At 54.2% G+C, this 19,016-nt stretch overlaps 1 protein-coding gene across 2 annotated transcripts in view; it reads left to right on the top strand.

Annotated features, from left to right (window-relative positions):
- The window catches only part of LOC127037070 (cytochrome P450 2A13-like), a 36,825-nt gene extending 23,895 nt beyond the window's left edge, over positions 1 to 12,930 (top strand). Inside the window, exons 2-9 of one of the 2 annotated variants that reach the window (XM_050928547.1) lie at positions 2,466 to 2,628; positions 4,684 to 4,833; positions 5,477 to 5,637; positions 6,463 to 6,639; positions 7,161 to 7,302; positions 8,924 to 9,111; positions 10,295 to 10,436; positions 11,867 to 12,930. In XM_050928547.1, coding sequence (XP_050784504.1) covers positions 2,466 to 2,628; positions 4,684 to 4,833; positions 5,477 to 5,637; positions 6,463 to 6,639; positions 7,161 to 7,302; positions 8,924 to 9,111; positions 10,295 to 10,436; positions 11,867 to 12,048 — 1,305 coding nt within the window. In that variant the 3' untranslated portion in view covers positions 12,049 to 12,930. The remainder of the gene's footprint in view (positions 1 to 2,465; positions 2,629 to 4,683; positions 4,834 to 5,476; positions 5,638 to 6,462; positions 6,640 to 7,160; positions 7,303 to 8,923; positions 9,112 to 10,294; positions 10,437 to 11,866) is intronic. The other variant, XM_050928546.1, reaches the window with a different exon arrangement.
- Positions 12,931 to 19,016: the final 6,086 nt, after the last annotated feature.

The following is a 19,016-nucleotide window of genomic DNA, read 5'->3' on the forward strand; positions in this document are numbered from 1 at the left end:
GCAAGACAAAGATGCCACATTTATTATGATAACAATTTGATTTATGATCAATAACTAATATCTTACTTCTTACTTACACACACACACACACCAGATGTTCTGCAGCTGCTGCATAGTCACCTGTCCTGGACATAGCTTGAGTTCGTAGCTTGTGGTGACTAACTGGCCAGGAAAGCCAGGCACAAGGACGAGCTGGGTCTCTGTTGGGCCTGCACCGATGTCCTTCCATGTTGGCAGCAGAGTGTTACCCTCCAAAGTCTCCCATCTCACCCATCCTTTCTGTAGGCTTTAGTTTGAATCCAGAGTCTATAGGTCTTGCTGTGTCATGGTGCCTCTGGGTTTGGTGACTGATCACCCGTCAATTGCAGGCGTGACTGTCAGCCTGGGACCTGGCTTTGATCTTCCTTCCATTGCACCTTTTCTTTTCAGGGTGGACTCTGCTTACTTTGTTAGGGCTCTTGTCTGCATCTTCAGCCGGTGGGGTTTGAACTTTATTTCATCAGGACAGGCTGGGGCTGGAGGTTGATTCCATCATCCATCCATACCTCATTCACACATCTAAACTAGCTAATAAGAGTACAGCAGGGTTTGCAAAAAGGAAGGCTGGAGGAAGCTTTTACAAAACGGAGTGAGCGTTTGAAAATGGGGTTTGAATTACAATATGGCAAACCGTGAACAGAAGTTACAATGTAGGCAAGTGCAGTGAATGGTGAACAGAAGTTACAACACGGAAACAGTGCAAGTCTCAGTGATTTAAGCAGGAATTGGCCTGATAGTGAAACTTACAAAAGGCAGCTGACTGAAGAGCTCTGGCTCTTAACAAGCATTTTCATTGTCAATTAGCCAGTTATTGGGGTAACCGGTTTTATGAATGAACGTTGTTTCATTCATAAAACTTTACTTACGAAGTGTGACAAAGTTCCTTCTCTACCTTGGTGGGTCCTGCGCTTATTGGCAGATTTGCTCACCTCAGTGATCTTCCCCACAGGCTGGGTCAACTCCTCCTGTGTCTGATCAGGAGTTGGGAGGTTTGGGGGGAACCCGGGCCCTCCCTCTACTCCGGGTTCCAGCCCAGGGCCCTGTGGATTGCGGCTGTCTATAGTGCCTCCTGTAACAGCTGCATGACAGCTACACCTCCCTGGCTACTTCCCCACGGCCTCCTCCAAACATCTTCTTTATCCTCGCCACAGGATCTTCCTCCTGGTGTCTGATAATGCTGGTACTCCATAGTCCTCCAGCAGCACAGCCTCTCACTCTCAGCTCCTCACGCCTCTTGCTCCCAGCTCCTCACACACACTTCCTCTCCTCTAGCTCCCCCTCCCCCCCGACCCCCGCGTGACTGGAGTGAGCTCCTTTTTAAACCCAGGTGCCCTGATTAGCCTGCCTTGATTGGCTGCAGGTGTTCTAATCAGCCTGGCTGTCTTAATTGGTTCTAGCAGGTTCCTGATTACTCCAGTGCAGCCCCTGCTCTAGTCACTCAGGGAACAGAAAACTACTCAGCCAGTGACCAGTATATTTGCTCTCTACCAGACTCCTGTGCCCCACTGGCCTGGGTCTGTCACAGAAGTTACATTAATAAAGTGAACAATTAAAAACAATTTCATTTATCAGTTCTACAATGGGAGGATGGACAAACTGACACTGCTGCAGCCTTTGTGCCCTGGGAATCCTGAATCCCTTGTTCCACCAGCCCTGCCCGGGGCTGGAGGGAAGCCAACCCTCAGTTGCACAAGTGGGTTACGCAAGAGGCAGCGATGCCAGAGCCCTGCCGGCCAGGGATAAAACCGCCTGCAGCGCTGGATTGCGGAGAAGGGCAGCGGAGCGGAGGAAGCTCCCAGCCAGCCATGGATCTCCTGGGAGCCGTCACCCTGTTCCTGGTCATCTGCCTCTCCTGCCTCCTGCTCCTCTCCACCGGGCGGCAAATGCAGGGCCGGGGGAAAATGCCCCCAGGGCCCACCCCACTGCCCCTCCTCGGGAACCTGCTGCAGGTCCAGCTCAGCGACATGCGCAAGTCACTGATGAAGGTAGGTGCGCTCTTCCCGGGACATCCTGGGAAGCCCTGATCCCATGAGGGTCTCTCCAGCTCCCACCAACGCCCCCTCCGAGCCGCCAACCTGCTTGGCCTTTAGGAGCTTTATTAAATCTCAGTGACTGCGGGTATCTCTGTACCGGGGAGGGGCACTGGGGCAGTGCAGGATGGAGGGGGAGGTGGGAGAAGAGGTGCAAGGATTGGTATGTCCAGGGGGACGGGTGAAGGACAGGCTGTGCTGCGGGTGGGGAGGATCTTGGGGTGGGGGGATGGATGGCAGGGAGGGGAAAGGCAGGGGATGGGGATGGGGGAGCAGGGGATTGGCAGGCATTGGGGAGGGAAAGGGGTGCTCTGTGGGGGGCAAGGAGGGGCAGGGCATGTGTCTGTGTGTCCCCGATGCTCCGTGCCCCCGTCCCACAAGGCGTCTCCATCTCAGATCAGCGAGCACTACGGGCCCGTCTACACCCTCCACCTGGGCTCCCGGCGGGTGGTGGTGCTGTGCGGATACCAGGCGGTGAAGGAGGCCCTGGTGGACCAGGCTGAGGAGTTCAGCGGGCGCGGGGAACAAGCCACCTTCGACTGGATTGCCCAGGGCTATGGTCAGTCACGTGTGAGGGAGAGGAGAGAGCGTGGGGGGTGCAGAGGGGGCAGCTCCCAGCCAGGGCAGAGTAGCTCAATGCTGACCTCGACCTGCTCCATCTGGGGACCTGTCCTATAGCTTGGGGCAGAGCGGAGCAGGGGGCTGGCTGGGCCGTTCCCAGCAATCCTGAAAATATCTGTCTTTATGTAACCACCGATCAACGCAGGGACCAGCCTCCCACCTGTTAGATCCTAGGAGACAGAGCCACGGCCCAGCTCCACCAGGCTATGGTGAGGGAGTGTCTCAGTTCAGTCGTCGATCTATGGAGCAGGTCCAAATTCAATTGGAGGGGGGGAGGGATTCTCATTTAGATGGGGGGGGACATCATTTTAAAAAATCCCCCCTCCACATTTCATTTGGCATTTTGCACTTGCTCCCCACCCCCAAGAAAAAGCCTCAATAAACTTTCAAAACTCAGGGGTGGTCAACTTTTGAGTCCTCATAAGAACATCAGAGCGGCCTGACCGGGTCAGACCAAAGGTCCATCTAGCCCAGTGTCCTGTCCTCCCACAGTGGCCAGTGCCAGGTGCCCCAGAGGGAGTGAACAGAGCAGGGGATCAGCAAGCAACCCATCCCCTGTCGCCCATTCCCAGCTTCCGGCAAACAGAGGCTGGGGACACCATCCCTGCCCAGCCTGGCTAGTAGCCACTGATGGGCCTGTCTCCAGGAATCTATCTAGCTCCCCTCTGAACCCTGTTATGGTCTTGGCCTTCACAGCATCCCCTGCAGGGAGTTCCACAGGCTGACTGTGCGCTGGGGGAAGAAATACTGCCCTTTGTATGTGTTATACCTGCTGCCTGTTAACGTCATTGGGCGACCCCTAGTTCTTGTGTTAGGAGAAGGAGTAAATAACACTTCCTGATTTACTTTCTCCACACCAGTCACGGTTTTATAGACCTCTCGCATATCCCCCTCTACTCATCTCTTTTCCAAAATGAAAAGTCCCAGTCTTGTTAATCTCTCCTCATACGGCAGCCGTTCCACACCCCTACTCATTTCTGCTGCCCTTCTCTGAACCCTTTCCAGTTCCAATACATCTTTTCTGAGATGGGGCGACCACATCTGCCCGCAGTATCAAGCTGTGGACGTACCACGGATTTATGCAGAGGCAACGTGATAGTTTCTGTCCTATCTCTCCCTCTCCTAATGATTCCCAACGTTCTCTTCAGGTTTTTGGCTGCCGCTCCACACGGAGTGGATGCTTTTAGAGAACTATCCACACTGACTCCAAGATCTCTCTCTTGAGTGGGAACAGCTCATTCGGCCCCCATCATTTTATATGTGTAGTTGGGATGATGTTCTCCAATGTGCATCACTTTGTATTTATCAACACTGAATTTCCTCTGCCATTTTGTGGCCCAGTCACCCAGTTCTGTGAGATGCTTTTGTAGCTCTTTGCAGTCTGCCTGGGACTTAAAATAACTGAGTAATTTTGTATCATCTGCAAATTTTGCCACGTCACTGTTTCCCCCTTTTTCCAATCATTTATGAATATGTTGACTAGGACTGGGCCCAGAACAGACTCCTGGGGGACACCGCTATTTACCTCTCTCCAGTCTGAAAACTGACCATTTATTCATACCCTCTGTTTCCTGTCTTTTGACCAGTTACTGATCCATGAGAGAACCTGCCCTCTTATCCCATGATGGCTTATTTTGCTTAAGAGCCTTTGATGAGGGACCTTGTCAAAGGCTTTCTGAAAATCTAAGCACATTATATCTACTGGATCCCCTTGGTCCACATGCATGTTGACCCCCTCCAAGAATTCTAGTAGATTGGTGAGACATGATTTCCCTTTACAACAAATATGTTGACTTTTCCCCAACAAACTATGTTCATCTCTGTGTCTGACAGTTTTGTTCTTTACTATAATTTCAACCAGTTTGCCTGGTACTGAAGTCAGGCTCACCGGCCCATAATTGCCAGGATCACCTCTGGAGCCCTTTTAAAAAATTGGCCTCACATTAGCTATCCTCCTGTTATTTGGTTCCTTCTGCTCTTTCGCTCACCCCAGGAGTGGCCTTCAGCAACGGGGAGAGGGCGAAGCAGCTGCGCCGGTTCTCCATCACCACGCTGAGGAACTTCGGGGTGGGTAAGCGAGGCATCGAGGAGCGGATCCTGGAGGAGGCTCATTTCCTGCTGGAAGCCTTGCGGGGCACGAAAGGTTTGTCTGTGTCCTGTTCCTCCAGTGCCGGGGCCACAGAGTCAGGGGGGCTCCAGATCCCCAGATGGCATGAACTGGCTGTAGCTCCACTGGGGTCAATATGGGGCCAGCCCCACAGCAGCAGTTAATCAGCCATCTCTCCACCCCACACCAATTAACTTCAGAGAAGGGTTTGTCTGTCACTCCCAAAGTGGTTTACAAAGGCGGTTGGGAGCATTATCTTATTAGGTGGGTGGGGAAACTGAGGCATGAGTCATCCCAGCAGGGCTCAAGGGAGGCATTCAGGAGATCTCTCTTCACTTCCCAGCTCTAGGACAGACCCCCAGTCCTGCCGAGAAGGGGAGTCGGGAATAGGGTGAAGATGGTGCGGTGCTGACATGCCCCGGTCCTGGGAACCAGAGTGGGGCAGAGCCACCAATGGTGCTGCTGGCTGGGGGGAACCAGTCCAGTGTTCGCCTCTAGGCTTCGTGGCCCACTTTGCCCAGGGCGGCACTTACAGGCATGTGTCCACGTGGCAGGTTGTGCTGCAAGATTATGGAGAAGGGGGTCCCTGGGGACCATGAGGGCTGTGGCAGCAGAGACGGTCCGTGGCACAGCTCCCCGGCTCGCCTCTGCCCCACCCAATGCTGGTTGTACCCCCTAGGTTTGCCCTTTGACCCCACCTACTTCCTGAGCCGCACGGTGTCCAACGTCATCAGCTCCGTGGTCTTTGGGGACCGGTTTGACTACGAGGACGAGGAGTTCATCTCCCTGCTGTACATGATGAATGAGAGTTTCCGCTTCACTGCCACAGCCTGGGGGCAGGTACGCCGGGGGGGGGAGGGGGCGCCTAGGGTGACCAGACAGCAAATGTGAAAAATCAGGATGGGGGTGGGGGGTAATAGGAGCCTATAGAAGAAAAAGACCCAAAAATTGGGACTGTCCCTATAAAACCAGGATATCTGGTCATCCTGGGGGAGCCCCAGGCCATGTCCCACGGCTCCGATACCTGCCTGCCCCGGGCTGTGGGATCAGGGAGCACTGGTTAGCTAGGGGAGCAGGGGGGGATACGAGAATGCTGGGAGGGCAGCGAAGAGGAAAACCTGGGACCTGCAGTGATGGGTGTGAAATAGATAAATGGGAATGTCGGTGGGTGAACAGAGAGTGTGAATGGAGATAGATAGATAGATAGATAGATAGATAGATAGATAGATAGATACAGGGGTGTGTGGAGATAGATAGATAGATAGATACAGGGGTGTGTGGGAATAGATAGATAGATAGATAGATAGATAGATAGATAGATAGATAGATAGATAGATAGATAGATAGATAGATAGATAGATAGATAGGAGTGTGTGCGGATAGATGGATAGCTAGCTAGCTAGATAGACAGAGAGATAGAGAGATAGATAGAGGGAGTGTGTGCAGATAGATAGATAGATAGATAGATACAGGGGTGTGTAGGGATAGATAGATAGATAGATAGATAGATACAGGGGTGTGTAGGGATAGATAGATAGATAGATACAGGGATGTGTGGGGATAGATAGATAGGTCGGTGGGCTGGGGATGGATACAGACAGACAGACAGATTGGCTCTCAAACCACCCTATATTCAGCGGGGTCTTTGCTCTCCCTGCCCCCCAGCTCTACGAGATGTTCTCGGGCACCATGTGCTACCTGCCCGGCCCCCAGCGCGCAGCCTTCAAGCAGCTGGCAGGGCTGGAGAAGTTCATCGAGAGGAAGGTGAAGGCGAACCAGGAGACCCTGGACCCCAGCGCCCCTCGGGATTTCATCGACTGCTTCCTGGTCAAAATGCAGCAGGTACCGACCGTAGCCGGAGGGGACAGCTCAGCTTGGTCGGCGTCAGGCCTGAGAGACCAAACGGCCCGATCGTAACCAGGGGTTCAACTGGTAATGGGGTCTGTTCAGGCCTCAAACCTTCTGGGGCAGAGAAATCGATCCCCAGAGATAGCAAAGAAGAACAGGCTTTGGTGAAAGCACTGGGCTGGAACTCAGGAGATCAGGGCTCTGCCACTGACCCCCTATGTGGCCTTAGTCGAATCACGGCATTGCGTTGTGCCTCAGTTCCCCACCTATACAATGGGGATGGAGAGCCATCCTCTGAGACTGTGAGCTCCTTGGAGCAGGGATTGTCCCTCACTCTATCACCCACTCCAACAGGGGCCCTGATTTCAGCTGGGGTCCGTGCAGCTCCCTGCATTAATGGGCGCTGACCTGGCATCTGTGCCGTGCACTGGAGTCCCGGATGGATTCCGCTCCCAGCCACATCCCCAGAGCTCTCACAAGCATCCTGGCAATTTTTTTTTCTTATTCTGTTAAAGGAAAAGGAAAATCCTTCCTCTGAGTTCTTCCTGAAGAACATTGTTCTGACCACGTTCAACGTCTTCTTCGCCGGTACGGAGACAGTCAGCACCACCCTGCGCTACGGCTTCCTCCTCCTGCTGAAAAACCCGGAGATCGAAGGTAACTGGAAAGGGGGTGTGACGGGTTGGATCACAGAGACCCCCTTGGGACTGCCACCTGGTGTGCTGAGAGTACCACTGAGCCTGTTATCCCTGCCAGCCTGGGACTCCGGAACCCTGCCTGGTTGGGCCAGACACGTCAGCCTGCTGCAACCCAGACCTAGGTCTGAACCACATGCCCCAAAGCTGCAGACTTAACTGAAAACAGCGTAAGAAGTGCTCCTGTCTCCAGCACCCAGACACCCAGCTCCCAACGGGATCCAAACCCCAAAAGGAATCCGTTTAACTCAGTATAAAGCTCATACAGGGTAAACTCATAAACTGTCCACCCTCTATAACACTGGTAGAGAGAGATGCACAGCTGTTTGCTCCCCCAGGAATTAATCACTTGCTCTGGGTTAATTAATAAGAAAAAGTATAAAAGGTAGGAGTTAAGTGGTTCCAAGTAACAACAGACAGAACAAAGTAAGTTACCAGCAAAATAAAACAAAACACGCAAGTCTGAGCCTAATACATTAAGAAACCGAATCTAGGTAAATCTCCCCCTCAGAGATGCTCCAGTCAGCGTCTTTCACAGCCCAGCCTCCTCCCTAGCCTGGCCTGATCCTTTCCCCGGTACAGCCCGTGTTAGCCCAGCTCAGGTGGTGCCTAGGGGGGTTCTCATGACTGCAGCTCCCGTTGTCCTGCTCCACCCCCCTATATACCTTTGGCCCAAGGCAGGAATCCTTTGTGTCTCTGGGCCCCCCCCTTCTCAATGGAAAAGCCCCAGGTTTAAGATGGATTCCAGCACCAGGTGACGTGGTCACATGCCCTGTGGGACACCCCCCCACCTCCTCCATTCTTCCGGCCTGACTCCCAGGAAGGGTTGTGAGTAAACAGCCATTTACACCCAATTGTCCTGTGGGGGCCATCAGGATTCCAAGCCACCATTAGTGGCCCCACTTTGCCTAATTACAATAGGCCTCGAGTCTATTTCATATTGCTAATTCCAGATACAAGACTGGTCCGTTCACACAAACAGGCTGCCCACACTCGGGAGATGATGAGCTCTGTAACGATTCCTTACCAGAGACCTTCCGCAGGAAACATATTCCAGTTACATCGTCTTCACCCTCATTAGCATAGTTCCATAAAATCATATGGAGTGTGACATCACGGGGGGACAAAGGAACCACAAAGGGCCAGATCCTCAGCTGGTGTAAATCAGTCTGGCTCTGCGGAGGGCAGCGGCGGTTCCTCCATTTACACCAGCTCCGGAGGGAGCCGGACAGTCACAGCCGGCAGTGAGTTTGACATGGGAGCAGGGTCCTGTCTGTGTCGCTCCATCGTGATTCAAAGGAAGCCAACTGTCAGGGAACGCCGGGTCAGCCTGGCCAGTGTTGCTATTTCAGATTCCAATTCTAGGGGCTGGATTCAGATCTTGGTTCCCCCAGGGCTAATCCAGAGTCACCCTGTAACTGCAGTGGGAGCTGGGTCAGATTCTGATCTCAGTTCCCCCAAGGCTAATCCAGAACCATCCCCTGATGGCAGTGGAGGCAGGGCCAGATTCTGATCTCGGTTCCCCCGGGATCGATCCGGATTCGCACAGGGCCCCACCTTGAGCTGTGCTGATGTCTCTGCAGAAAGGATCCACGAGGAGATCGACCGGGTTATTGGGCGGAACCGAGCCCCGAGCATGGAGGACCGGAGCCAGATGCCCTACACCAACGCCGTCATCCATGAGTTCCAGAGGTTCTGTGACGTCATCCCCATGGGCCTGGCACGCCGGGTGACCAGGGACACCCAGTTCCGGGGATACACTATTCCCAAGGTAGGGTCCTGGGGTGTCTATCCCCCGCCCCACCCCATGGCTGTGCAGGGCTCAGCATTGCCCCAGTGCGGTGCAGCAGGCAGTGGGGTGGTCTGGAGCTCAGGATGCCTGGGTTCTCCGCCTGCCTCTGGGAAGTCATGTGGTCTAGCGGACTGGGCACCGGACTGGGTCTTATGAGACCTGGTTTCTGTTCCCAGCCCTGCTACAGGACTGTGAGTGACTCTCTTTCCCTCCCACCCTCCGTCTGAGTCCAATTCCCAGCTCTGCCACTGACTCATCATGTGACCTTGGGCATCGTTCTGTGCCTTAGTTTCCCCATCTGTTAAATTAACATACATGCTGTAATGAGCTTTTGTTTGTCTATTCAGTCTGGGAGCTCCTTGGGGCAAGGAGCGTCTCTCACCATGTCTAGGCAGTACCTTGCATGACAGGGCCCTGATCTTGGTCAGGGTCTGGGCAGCGCCCGGCCCAGCGGGGTCCTGATCTCGGCTGAGGTCTGGGCAGTGCCCGGTGCGACAGGGTCCTGATCTCGGTCGGGGTCTGGGCAGCACCCGGCCTGACAGGGCCCTGATCTCGGTCAGGATCTGGGCAGCGCCTGGCCCAGCGGGGTCCTGATCTCGGTCAGGGTCTGGGCAGCACCCGGCCTGACAGGGCCCTGATCTCGGTCAGGATCTGGGCAGCGCCTGGCACAGGGGGGCCCTGATCTTGGTCTGGGCACCTGGTACTAATCAGATTAGGTCCATCATCTGGGGATCTGGCCCATTGTGTCCTGTGTTTACTGTTGATTTTCCCAGAGTGTCTGGAGCCCGAGTCACGGACCAGACCCCACCACGCTCGGTGCTGTACATGCACAGAACACAAAGACACTGCTCCACAGAGCTTATAGTCCAAGCATTGGACAACAGCTGTATGCAGGGGCAGCATGGTTCAGTGGTGAGAATGAGGAGTCCTGGGTTCCCTTCCCCACTCCCAGAGGAGCAGAGTGCAGTAGCTAGAGCAAAGGCGTTGGGAGACACCAGATATGAACCTTGGATTCTGGCCTCTCCTGGCTGCTCAAATTTTGAAATTTGCTTGTACTGCAAATTCCTCATGTGGCTAGAATGACCCTGAATTGTGCCCCAACATCCGCGCTCTGGGTTATCTGCAGATAATCACTGCTGCTTGTCGCTTTCTCCTCCCCCAGGGGACGGAGGTGTACCCGATGCTGGGATCCGTGCTGTATGACCCCACGCAATTCAGCAGCCCCGACACCTTCGACCCCGGCCATTTCTTGGATGGGAACGGCCAGTTTAAGAAGAGCGACGCCTTCATGCCCTTCTCAATAGGTACGAATCCCTCCGCAGAGTTCGGTTCCCAGCGTCCCAAGCAGCGAGATCCGGGCCTGGCCTGGCCACCCGGCCACTAGACCTCACCCTGCATGGAGAGAATTGTGAGGCCAGATCGCCCCTTGGTGTAAATCAGTGTCACTCCAGTGGAGTCAGTGGGGCCAGATCCTCAGCCGGTGTAAATCAGTGTCACTCCATTGGGGTGAAGGGGCTGTTCTCACACACTCAGGGATAGGTGTGCACTGAAGCCCCATGGGGAATTGGGGCCTTGTGAGCTCTTTGGGGCAGGGAGCGTCTCTCCCCGTGGGTCTGTCCAGCGCCTCGCACAATGGCGTCCTGACCTCAGGTGAGGCCGATGGACACACCTGGAGTAATTACTGTCTGTGCCATTCCACGGGAGTAGCTGGTTCCTTTTCTTCGAACCAGGCTCAGTCGTGTGCCCCTTGCTCCAGTGAATGCCAGGCTCCCGGTGGCGCGATCGGGCAGGTTCCTGCCCAGGGCGCCGTGGGCAATATGGCCTAGGAGTGGACAGGGGACGTTACCTCTGAATACAGCATTGCTGAGCCCGGGGCTGGGACACCACGGCCGGTTCCAGTGTCCAGACCTCACACAAGGTTTGGAGAAGAGCAACAGGCTGCATTGGTCTGGTCTACAGAGACTCCAGGAGCTCAAGGGAGAGGAGGTTAAGGGGCCATTTGATCCCTGTCTCTCAGCACTGCCTGGGGGAGGAGGGTTCTGACAGCCGCGGGGTCCCTAATCCAGCAAAGGCCGAATGGGAGCCAAAGACCGAAAGCTGCAGCTTGGTGGTAAATCCCAACTAGAAATAAAGGGCCAGTTTTTAACACTGAGCGGAATTAGCCCCTGGATCAGCTCCCAAGGGCAGGGGGGCGTCTCCATCATGTGGCGGTGCAGAGCCAGGCTGGCTGCCTTTCTGGAAGAGACGCTTTAGTTGAACACAGATTATTGGGCTCAGTCACGAAAGTAACTGCAGGAGAGTCTCCTGCACCTGCTCTGCTGGGGTCAGGCTAGATGATTGCAGTGATCCCTTCAGACTGTAATATCTACCTCCTGAGCGTGTTATTTCTCCATCCTCCGGGTCCTCACAATCCGTCCCAGGTCAGGATCACTGAACAGATCAGGGGGACTTTTCTCCCCTGTTATTCGCTCAGCTGAAGGGGTCAGAGTGTCCAGCCACTTTCACAAAGTCAGTGACTGTCTCGAGCTCAACGATCTGCCTTATTAACCCCTCCCAGCACAGCTGCCCCCTCTACAGATCTTCAGATGAACAGACCCCAATTTCCCCAGCAATCCCCACTGCTCCAGACTGGGGCAGAGTTTGGACAAGGAGTGAGACCCGCTCCCAGAGTCTCCCCTGCTCCAGGCACCCTGCTCTGGCTGAGCCATGACGCCTCCTTTGTCCTCTCTCCTAGGGAAAAGGTATTGTTTCGGGGAGATGCTGGCACGCATGGAGCTCTTCCTCTTCCTCACCAGCATCCTGCAGAAGTTTCGCTTCTGCTCCCCCGTGGAGCCCAAAGACATCGACATCTCCCCGAAGCTGGTCGGGTTCGCCACCCTGCCCCGCAGCTACGAGATCTGCCTGGTCCCGCGCTAGCAGCCCCACGGATCAGACGGGATTTCTGGGGGCAGACTTGGGGAGGGGGAAACACAAAGGAACCAGACCTTTATTAGGTGGAGAAGTGGCACTGTCAGTAAAAGGAGCTGACGGGGGGATCTGGCTGTGTGAAAGTGCCGCGTAGGGCTGGCTGATAGCTTGTATTTCCCCACTGCCAGGGAATCCCGGCTCCCTGACACCTTCACACACACCCCTGAGCCCCGTCCTTGGCCCTGGCTGTTCCAAAATCTATTTCCTGATGGGCCAGTCCCTGGCTAGGCTCGTAGCTAGCCCGTGAGCCAGAGCAGCGCGGTGCTTTGGGATCCCGCGGAAGAACTGCTTGCTGCTCGCACTAGGAGGCCAAGTCTGAAGCCAGCGCTCTGCTCTCCTGCTGGAGTCAGCAGGGTGCAAACCGCACCTGACCGGGAGATACTGAATAAGCAGCAGAGCTCTGACTGCGCAGTGAGAAATCGGTCACATTTCGGTGTGGAAATGTTCCAGAAATCAGCCTCGGTGCGGAGCCGCTCTAGTGAGACCCGCAGAGGCAGCAGTCTGGGGCAGGCTGGGTATCGGAACCGGGCGGCTCCGACCTCACGTCTGCAGGGCCGGTTTCACGGCTTCGGTCACTGCGCCGCTCTGAGCCGCTGTTCAGTTACCCCCTGGAAGCTGGCTTAGCTGCCACCCTTCAATTAGCTAATAAATTGGAGTGGGTCAGACCCCACTCATCTGCGGAGCAGTGATTGTTGATTGCCAATCAGCCTCTCCCCAGAGCAGGGGTGTGACATTATTGATATAAACTGGGACCATATAGAACATGGGTTGCAACCAAGGTCCTGTAGTGGCACCAAATCCTATGTAAAGGGGGTCATACAAGGTGTCTAAGACCAGGTTACGGACTACCGGTTATGATTATGCTGTCTGTATGTCTGTATCATTTTGGTAGTTGAAGTTATGAATATTGGCTGTATGCTGTCTGTATTTCAAACTTGTGTTGTGTTACTGGGAAAAATCCCAGACAAGTTGGTGTCAGCTCTGTTTAGCCTGCTTGATGGCCCATTAAGGACCATCACCTACACAATTGTCCCATCGAGAGAAGGCCGTTACACCCTGTAACTCAGCAGGGTGTGCAGAAACTAGCCCATGTGACTGCAAACTCCATTTTGCTGTAACTTTCCACAGCAGGAACAAAGGAGTGTTCTTACACCTGGAAAAGCCTATATAAGGTGGAGGCCTCATCTCCATTTTGTCTTCAATCCTGCTTCTTACCTCTGGAGGGACTTTGCTACAAACAGAAGCTCTACACAAAGGACTGAATGACCCATCCCAGCGGGGGATGTTCCAGAGACTTGATTTGAACCTGCAGTTTACTTCATCGCTGCTACAAGCCTGAACCAAGAACTTTGCCATCACTGTATGGAATTGATTCCATTTAACCAATTCTAGCTCTCATCTCTACCTTTTCCCCTTTATGAATAAACCTTTAGATTTTAAATTCTAAAGGATTGGCAACAATGTGATTTGTGGGTAAGATCTGATGTGTATATTGACCTGGGTCTGGGGCTTGGTCCTTTGGGATCGAGAGAACCTTTTTCTTTTACTGGGGTGTTGGTTTTCATAACCATTCATCCCAGGACGAGTGGCACTGGTGGTGATACTGGGAGACTGGAGTGTCTAAGGAAATTGCTTGTGTGACTTGTGGTTATCCAGTGGGGTGAAACCGAAGTCCTCTCTGTCTGGCTGGTTTGGTTTGCCTTAGAGGTGGAAAAACCCCAGCCTTGGGCTGTGACTGCCCTGTTTGAGCAATTGGTCCTGAATTGGCACTCTCAGTTGGGTCCCGCCAGAACCACATCGTCACAAGGGGGGCAGAGAGTGGGTGACAATGGCTGACACCGGCCAGCAGTAAATTGTTACTGCTCTGGGGCCAGCGAAGGACATGCCGCTCGGAGGGGGGACTCTGCATTGCCCCCTGTAGCGAGAGTGCAGTGCAGGCCTCGCTCTTTGGGGCAGGGACAGGCTCTCACCCAGTATCTATGCCGTGCCCGGCACAACAGGGACCTGATCCCAGTCGGGGGGGGGGGGTCACTTTCACCAGTGCAGAGGGGACTGTAACGCGCTACAGAGGAGTCCGGCTTTGCGCTCTCTTTGCCCCTGGTGTACAGGATGCTGAGTGCGGGGGGAAGCTCAGTTCCTTTCAATCTGAACATTAATTTTTTTCATCAGAATGAAAAACCAAGAAAAAACTCACCCAAAATGGAAATACAAACTTAATGAAAAGGCAAAACAGTCGTTGGGAAGGATCAACAGCCGCTTTGTCGGGGGGGGGGGGGGGGGGAGAGGGGAGGAATCAAGGTTTTTTCCAGACCAAACTATTTGACCCAAGTTCATGAACAGTTTGGCTGCCCCCAACTCTGCATTTCTGGGGCAAAGTCACTATTCACTGGAAAACCATCCCCCAGCGTTAGAGCTGCCCCAGGGCACAGAGCAGGGGGGGAAATCAGTCCCATGGATCCTTGGACGGTTGCCTTGGCCCAGCTCCATGGACATGTTAGCAAAGGGCAGCGAATGTTCCTGGAATCAGCTCCCAGGGGCAGGCCACTCTCTCCCCATATGTTGGCAGCAGCTGCCACGGCCTTTGGTCAACCTGCACGGAGAGCTGGTGCGAGCCGAACGAGCAGTGGAGACCCAGAAAATCATAAGGATCTGTGATGCCAAAATCATGTGCTTTTCACATGGCCCTGGGCCAGGGATTTTCAACCTTTTGCCATTTGCAGACCCCTGAAAAATTTCAGCTGGAGGTTTGAATCTTGTTAAATCTCAGGCACAGTCTGCGGACCCCCAGGGGCTGTGGCCCACAGGTTGAAAACCTCTGAAGTAGGGAAAAAGTTCAGACGCTGCTGCTGTCACATCACCACAACCCCCCCTAAAGGCCATGGCTTCATTCACATTTACCCCTCCCTACGGCTGCAGCTCCCCTTTATGGGTCTTTGTGTTAGTTAGAGCAACCTCAGGGCTACCCTAACTCACGTCCTGCCCTGTGGGCCCTGGGGAGCACAGAATAGCCACGGAGCCCTGTGCTCTGGCCATGCCCCTGAGCTGACCCCTGGGCCAAGGGTTGGGAGTAGGCCCCTTACAACAGCTCCTACATGCAGGGGGAATTCTCAGGGGCCGTTTCCTCCACATCCAGCCCCCTTTACACTGGCCCTGAGGGGCCCCAGGGTGACAGAATCAGGCCCATTGGCTCAGACTGTGACCTGAATTACCATGTAGGAGCAATTCCAACCCAGGAAGAAAGTGAAAATTTCATAAGAGAATCCAGTTAGACTGGGAGCTCTTTGGGGCAGGGACTGTCTCTGGGTCTGGGCAGCGCCTGGCACATCAGGGCTCTGATCTCAGTTGGAGTCTGGGCAGCGCCAGGTGTGAAGGGGCCCAGATCTCGAATGAGGTCTAGGCAGTGCCAGGCGTGATGGGGCCCTGATATCGGCCGGGGTGTGGGCAGCACCCAGAGCAACGGGGCCCTGACGTCGGTTGGGGTCTGGGTAGCGCCAGGCGCCACAGGGCCCTAATCTCAGTCTGGGGAATGACCCAAGGGCCATTGCCTTTCTTATCTGTGTGCTTTCATCAATCATTAATCCTCATCCCATGTGGCCCCATCAGCAGGTGATCATAAGGCAGAATTCACCCAGTGCCATGGGGTCAGCTCTGGGGGCAGCTGTTAAAGTCCATGCCGAAGGCTGACATGGGACATGAGCAGGTCACAAGCCTTAGGCACCAATTCAGGAATGGGTTTAAGCATGTGCCTGAGCCCATCGCTACTCAGGTCAGCCCAAGAGCACACAGGATGAAAGAATCATGGGACAGGCAGGGAACCCGAGAGGTCGGCCAGCCCTGTCCCCTCCATGCACGGCCAGGCTCACTGTTATCTAGCCCATCCCTGAAGAGGTGTTTGGCCAAACTGCTCTTCAAAATCCCCAATGACGGAGATTCTACAACCTCCCTGGGCAATTTATCCCAGTGCTTCACCACGCTGATGGTCAGGAAGTCTTTCCCAATGTCCAACTGACACCGCCCTGGCTGCAATTTAAGCCCATTGCTTCTTGTCCTGTCCTTGGAGGTTAACGAGAACAATTTACCTCCCTCCGCCTTGTAACAACCCTTTGTGTTCACATCCTATTGGGGGCCAGTTCAGCGCTCTGAAAGAGGGGGATTTCCCAGATCGGGCCTTTGGAGAAAATTCCAGGCAACACATCTGAGGACCCCGTCAGCACCTGGCTCCCCGAAGAACCTCTGGTAAATCCAGGAGGTGAGCAATATGGGTGAGCCATTGTTCCCATCTCACAGCGATGGAGGAATGAACGATGGGTGTGAATGGGGGTAGATAAATGACTCTGTATGGGGATGGATGCATGGATGAATGAATGATGGGTGTGAATGGGGCTGGAAGGATAGAACAGATGGATGGATGGCTGATGGGCGTGAATGGGGGTAGATAGATGGCTCTGTATGGGGACAGATGGATGGATGATGGGTTTGAATGGGAATGGGTGGATGGATGATGGCTCTGTATGGGGATGGAAGGGTAGAACAGATAGATGGCTGATGGATGTGAATGGGGGTAGATAGATGGCTCTGAATGAAAATGGATGGATGGATGGATGATGGCTGTGAATGGGGGTAGATAGATGGTTCTTTATGGGAACAGATGGATGGGTGATGGCTCTGTATGGGGATGGAAGGGTAGAACGGACGGATGGATGGATGATGGGTTTGAATGGGGTTAGCTAGATAGCTCTGTATGGGAACGGATGGATGGATGGGTGATGGCTCTGTATGGGGATGGATAGGTGATGGCTCTGTATGGGGATGGATGGATGATGGCTCTGTATTGGGATGGATGGATGATGGCTCTGTATTGGGATGGATGAGTGATGGGTGATGGCTCTGTATGGGGATGGAGGGGTGATGGGTGATGGTTCTGTATGGGGATGGATCGGTGATGGCTCTGGATGGGTGACTGGTGATGAGTGATGGCTCTGTATGGGGATGGATGGGTGATGGCTCTGGATGGGGAAGGATGGATGATGGCTCTGTGTGGGGATGAATGGGTGATGAGTAATGGCTCTGGATGGGGATGGATGAGTGATGGGTGATGGCTCTGGATGGGTGATGGGTGATGGCTCTGGATGGGGATGGACGGATGATGGCTCTGGATGGGGATGGATGGGTGATGGGTGATGGCTCTGGATGGGGACGGATGGATTCTGAGGTGCGATCAGATAGGTTTACGGCTCAGGTTTGGGGCGACTGTCTGAGTGCACTGCAGGTCTGGGTTTGGATTCAATGCAACCAAATCCCCCCACATGGCTCTGGCCAGCCATCCCCTGCATGCAGAAGATGCCCCCGCTCTCTGCCTCACTCTGTGTCCGCCCCGGTGCTCGCGTCTCTGCAGCTGAGTGTGGCGTATGGGCCGGCGTTCCTGGTGTCCGTCGGCTCCAAGCGGCTGGCACCGTCCAGCTGCGGCGGGGTCGCTGAGGCACTAATCCATGGCTGGGCTGAGTGCGCCGGCAGGGGGGCTTCCCACCAGCTGGCAAGGGCCATGCAGGACTCAGTACAACTCCAGCTGGTGCAGATCCCGGGTCCGGAGCCTCAGTGAGTGTAAACCATCCTCGCGCCATTGGGACGGTGCCAATAGCCACTCGCCGAGGGTCTGCCTCAGCAATGTCCGTGGAGCCACGCGCACCAGCTCGGAGATCTGGCCCCACTCACGCCCATGGAGCTCTGGCTCCATTGACCCCAGCGGCGCTGTGGCTGATACAGTTACCGTAGCCAGACCCACAGGTGTCTATTGACCCTGCCGTGGGCAAAGAGACCCGAGTGCGAGTGATGCTCTATTGGCTTTGCTCCTACTCATTCCAGATCATTTCTAGTGACTGTTAATTGCTAACACCCTGTTCAGTGCCCATTGTGGGTAGCAAAGCTTTACATTCACTTAGTCCTAATTAAAACATGCTACTGTTAATTGCTTATTCATTCTATTACTGGCATTCATGCTCTATAAATAACAGTTGCTACTAAATGCTAACTATTAATAACTGGGTCTATTAAGTGCTAATTACTAATTAATATTTAATTGCTAATAATTAATTATTGCTTTTTAACAATCCGTAATTATTCATTTCCCATGTGCTTAATTAGCAGGGTATGGATTTATTAATTGTGAATACATGCAAATTGCTAACCGTTTATTGATTTTCAACTGTCAATAATTACTCATGGCTCACAAGCCTACAAGGTGCTTTATCTGTAATTAGCATCAATTGTTAATGAACACTTGCTAATTGCAGCTCGCTATTTGGTAATCATTGTGGTTCATTTTCATCAGTCGTTACGCCTACTCACAGCTGATCTCCCGAGCGGCCCAGCTGTGCCTTGCTCACTAAGTATGTAATGGTGTCATGGCACTTACCTGGCCCCAGGCAATCACTCCATCTCCACTCCACTGCCTTGCCACCAGGTTCTGCACCTCGACTCCAAGGAGTTTAAACCCCCAGATAAATTTAACCCCAAGTGTTTCCTGGACAAAAACTGCACCTTCAAAGAGAACAGGGCCTTCGTGCCATTTTCTGCAGGTAGGATGCAGACCCCATCCCAGATCAGGCACTGTCATGCCGGGCACTGCCCAGACCCCGACCAATATCGGGGCCCCATCGGGCCGGGCGCTGCCCAGACCCCAGCCGAGATCAGGGTCCCGTCGGGCCAGGCGCTGCCCAGACCCCGACCAAGATCAGGGCCCCATCGGGCCGGGCACTGCCCAGACCCCAGCCGAGATCAGGGCCCCGTCGGGCCGGGTGCTGCCCAGACCCCAGCGAATATCAGGGGCCTGTCGCGCCGGGTGCTGCCCAGACCCCAGCCGAGATCAGGGCTCCGTCGTGCCGGGAGGTGCCCAGACCCCGGCCAAGATCAGGGTCCCG

This window comes from Gopherus flavomarginatus, chromosome 18 (assembly GCF_025201925.1).
Source record: "Gopherus flavomarginatus isolate rGopFla2 chromosome 18, rGopFla2.mat.asm, whole genome shotgun sequence".
Lineage (NCBI taxonomy): Eukaryota > Metazoa > Chordata > Testudines > Testudinidae > Gopherus > Gopherus flavomarginatus.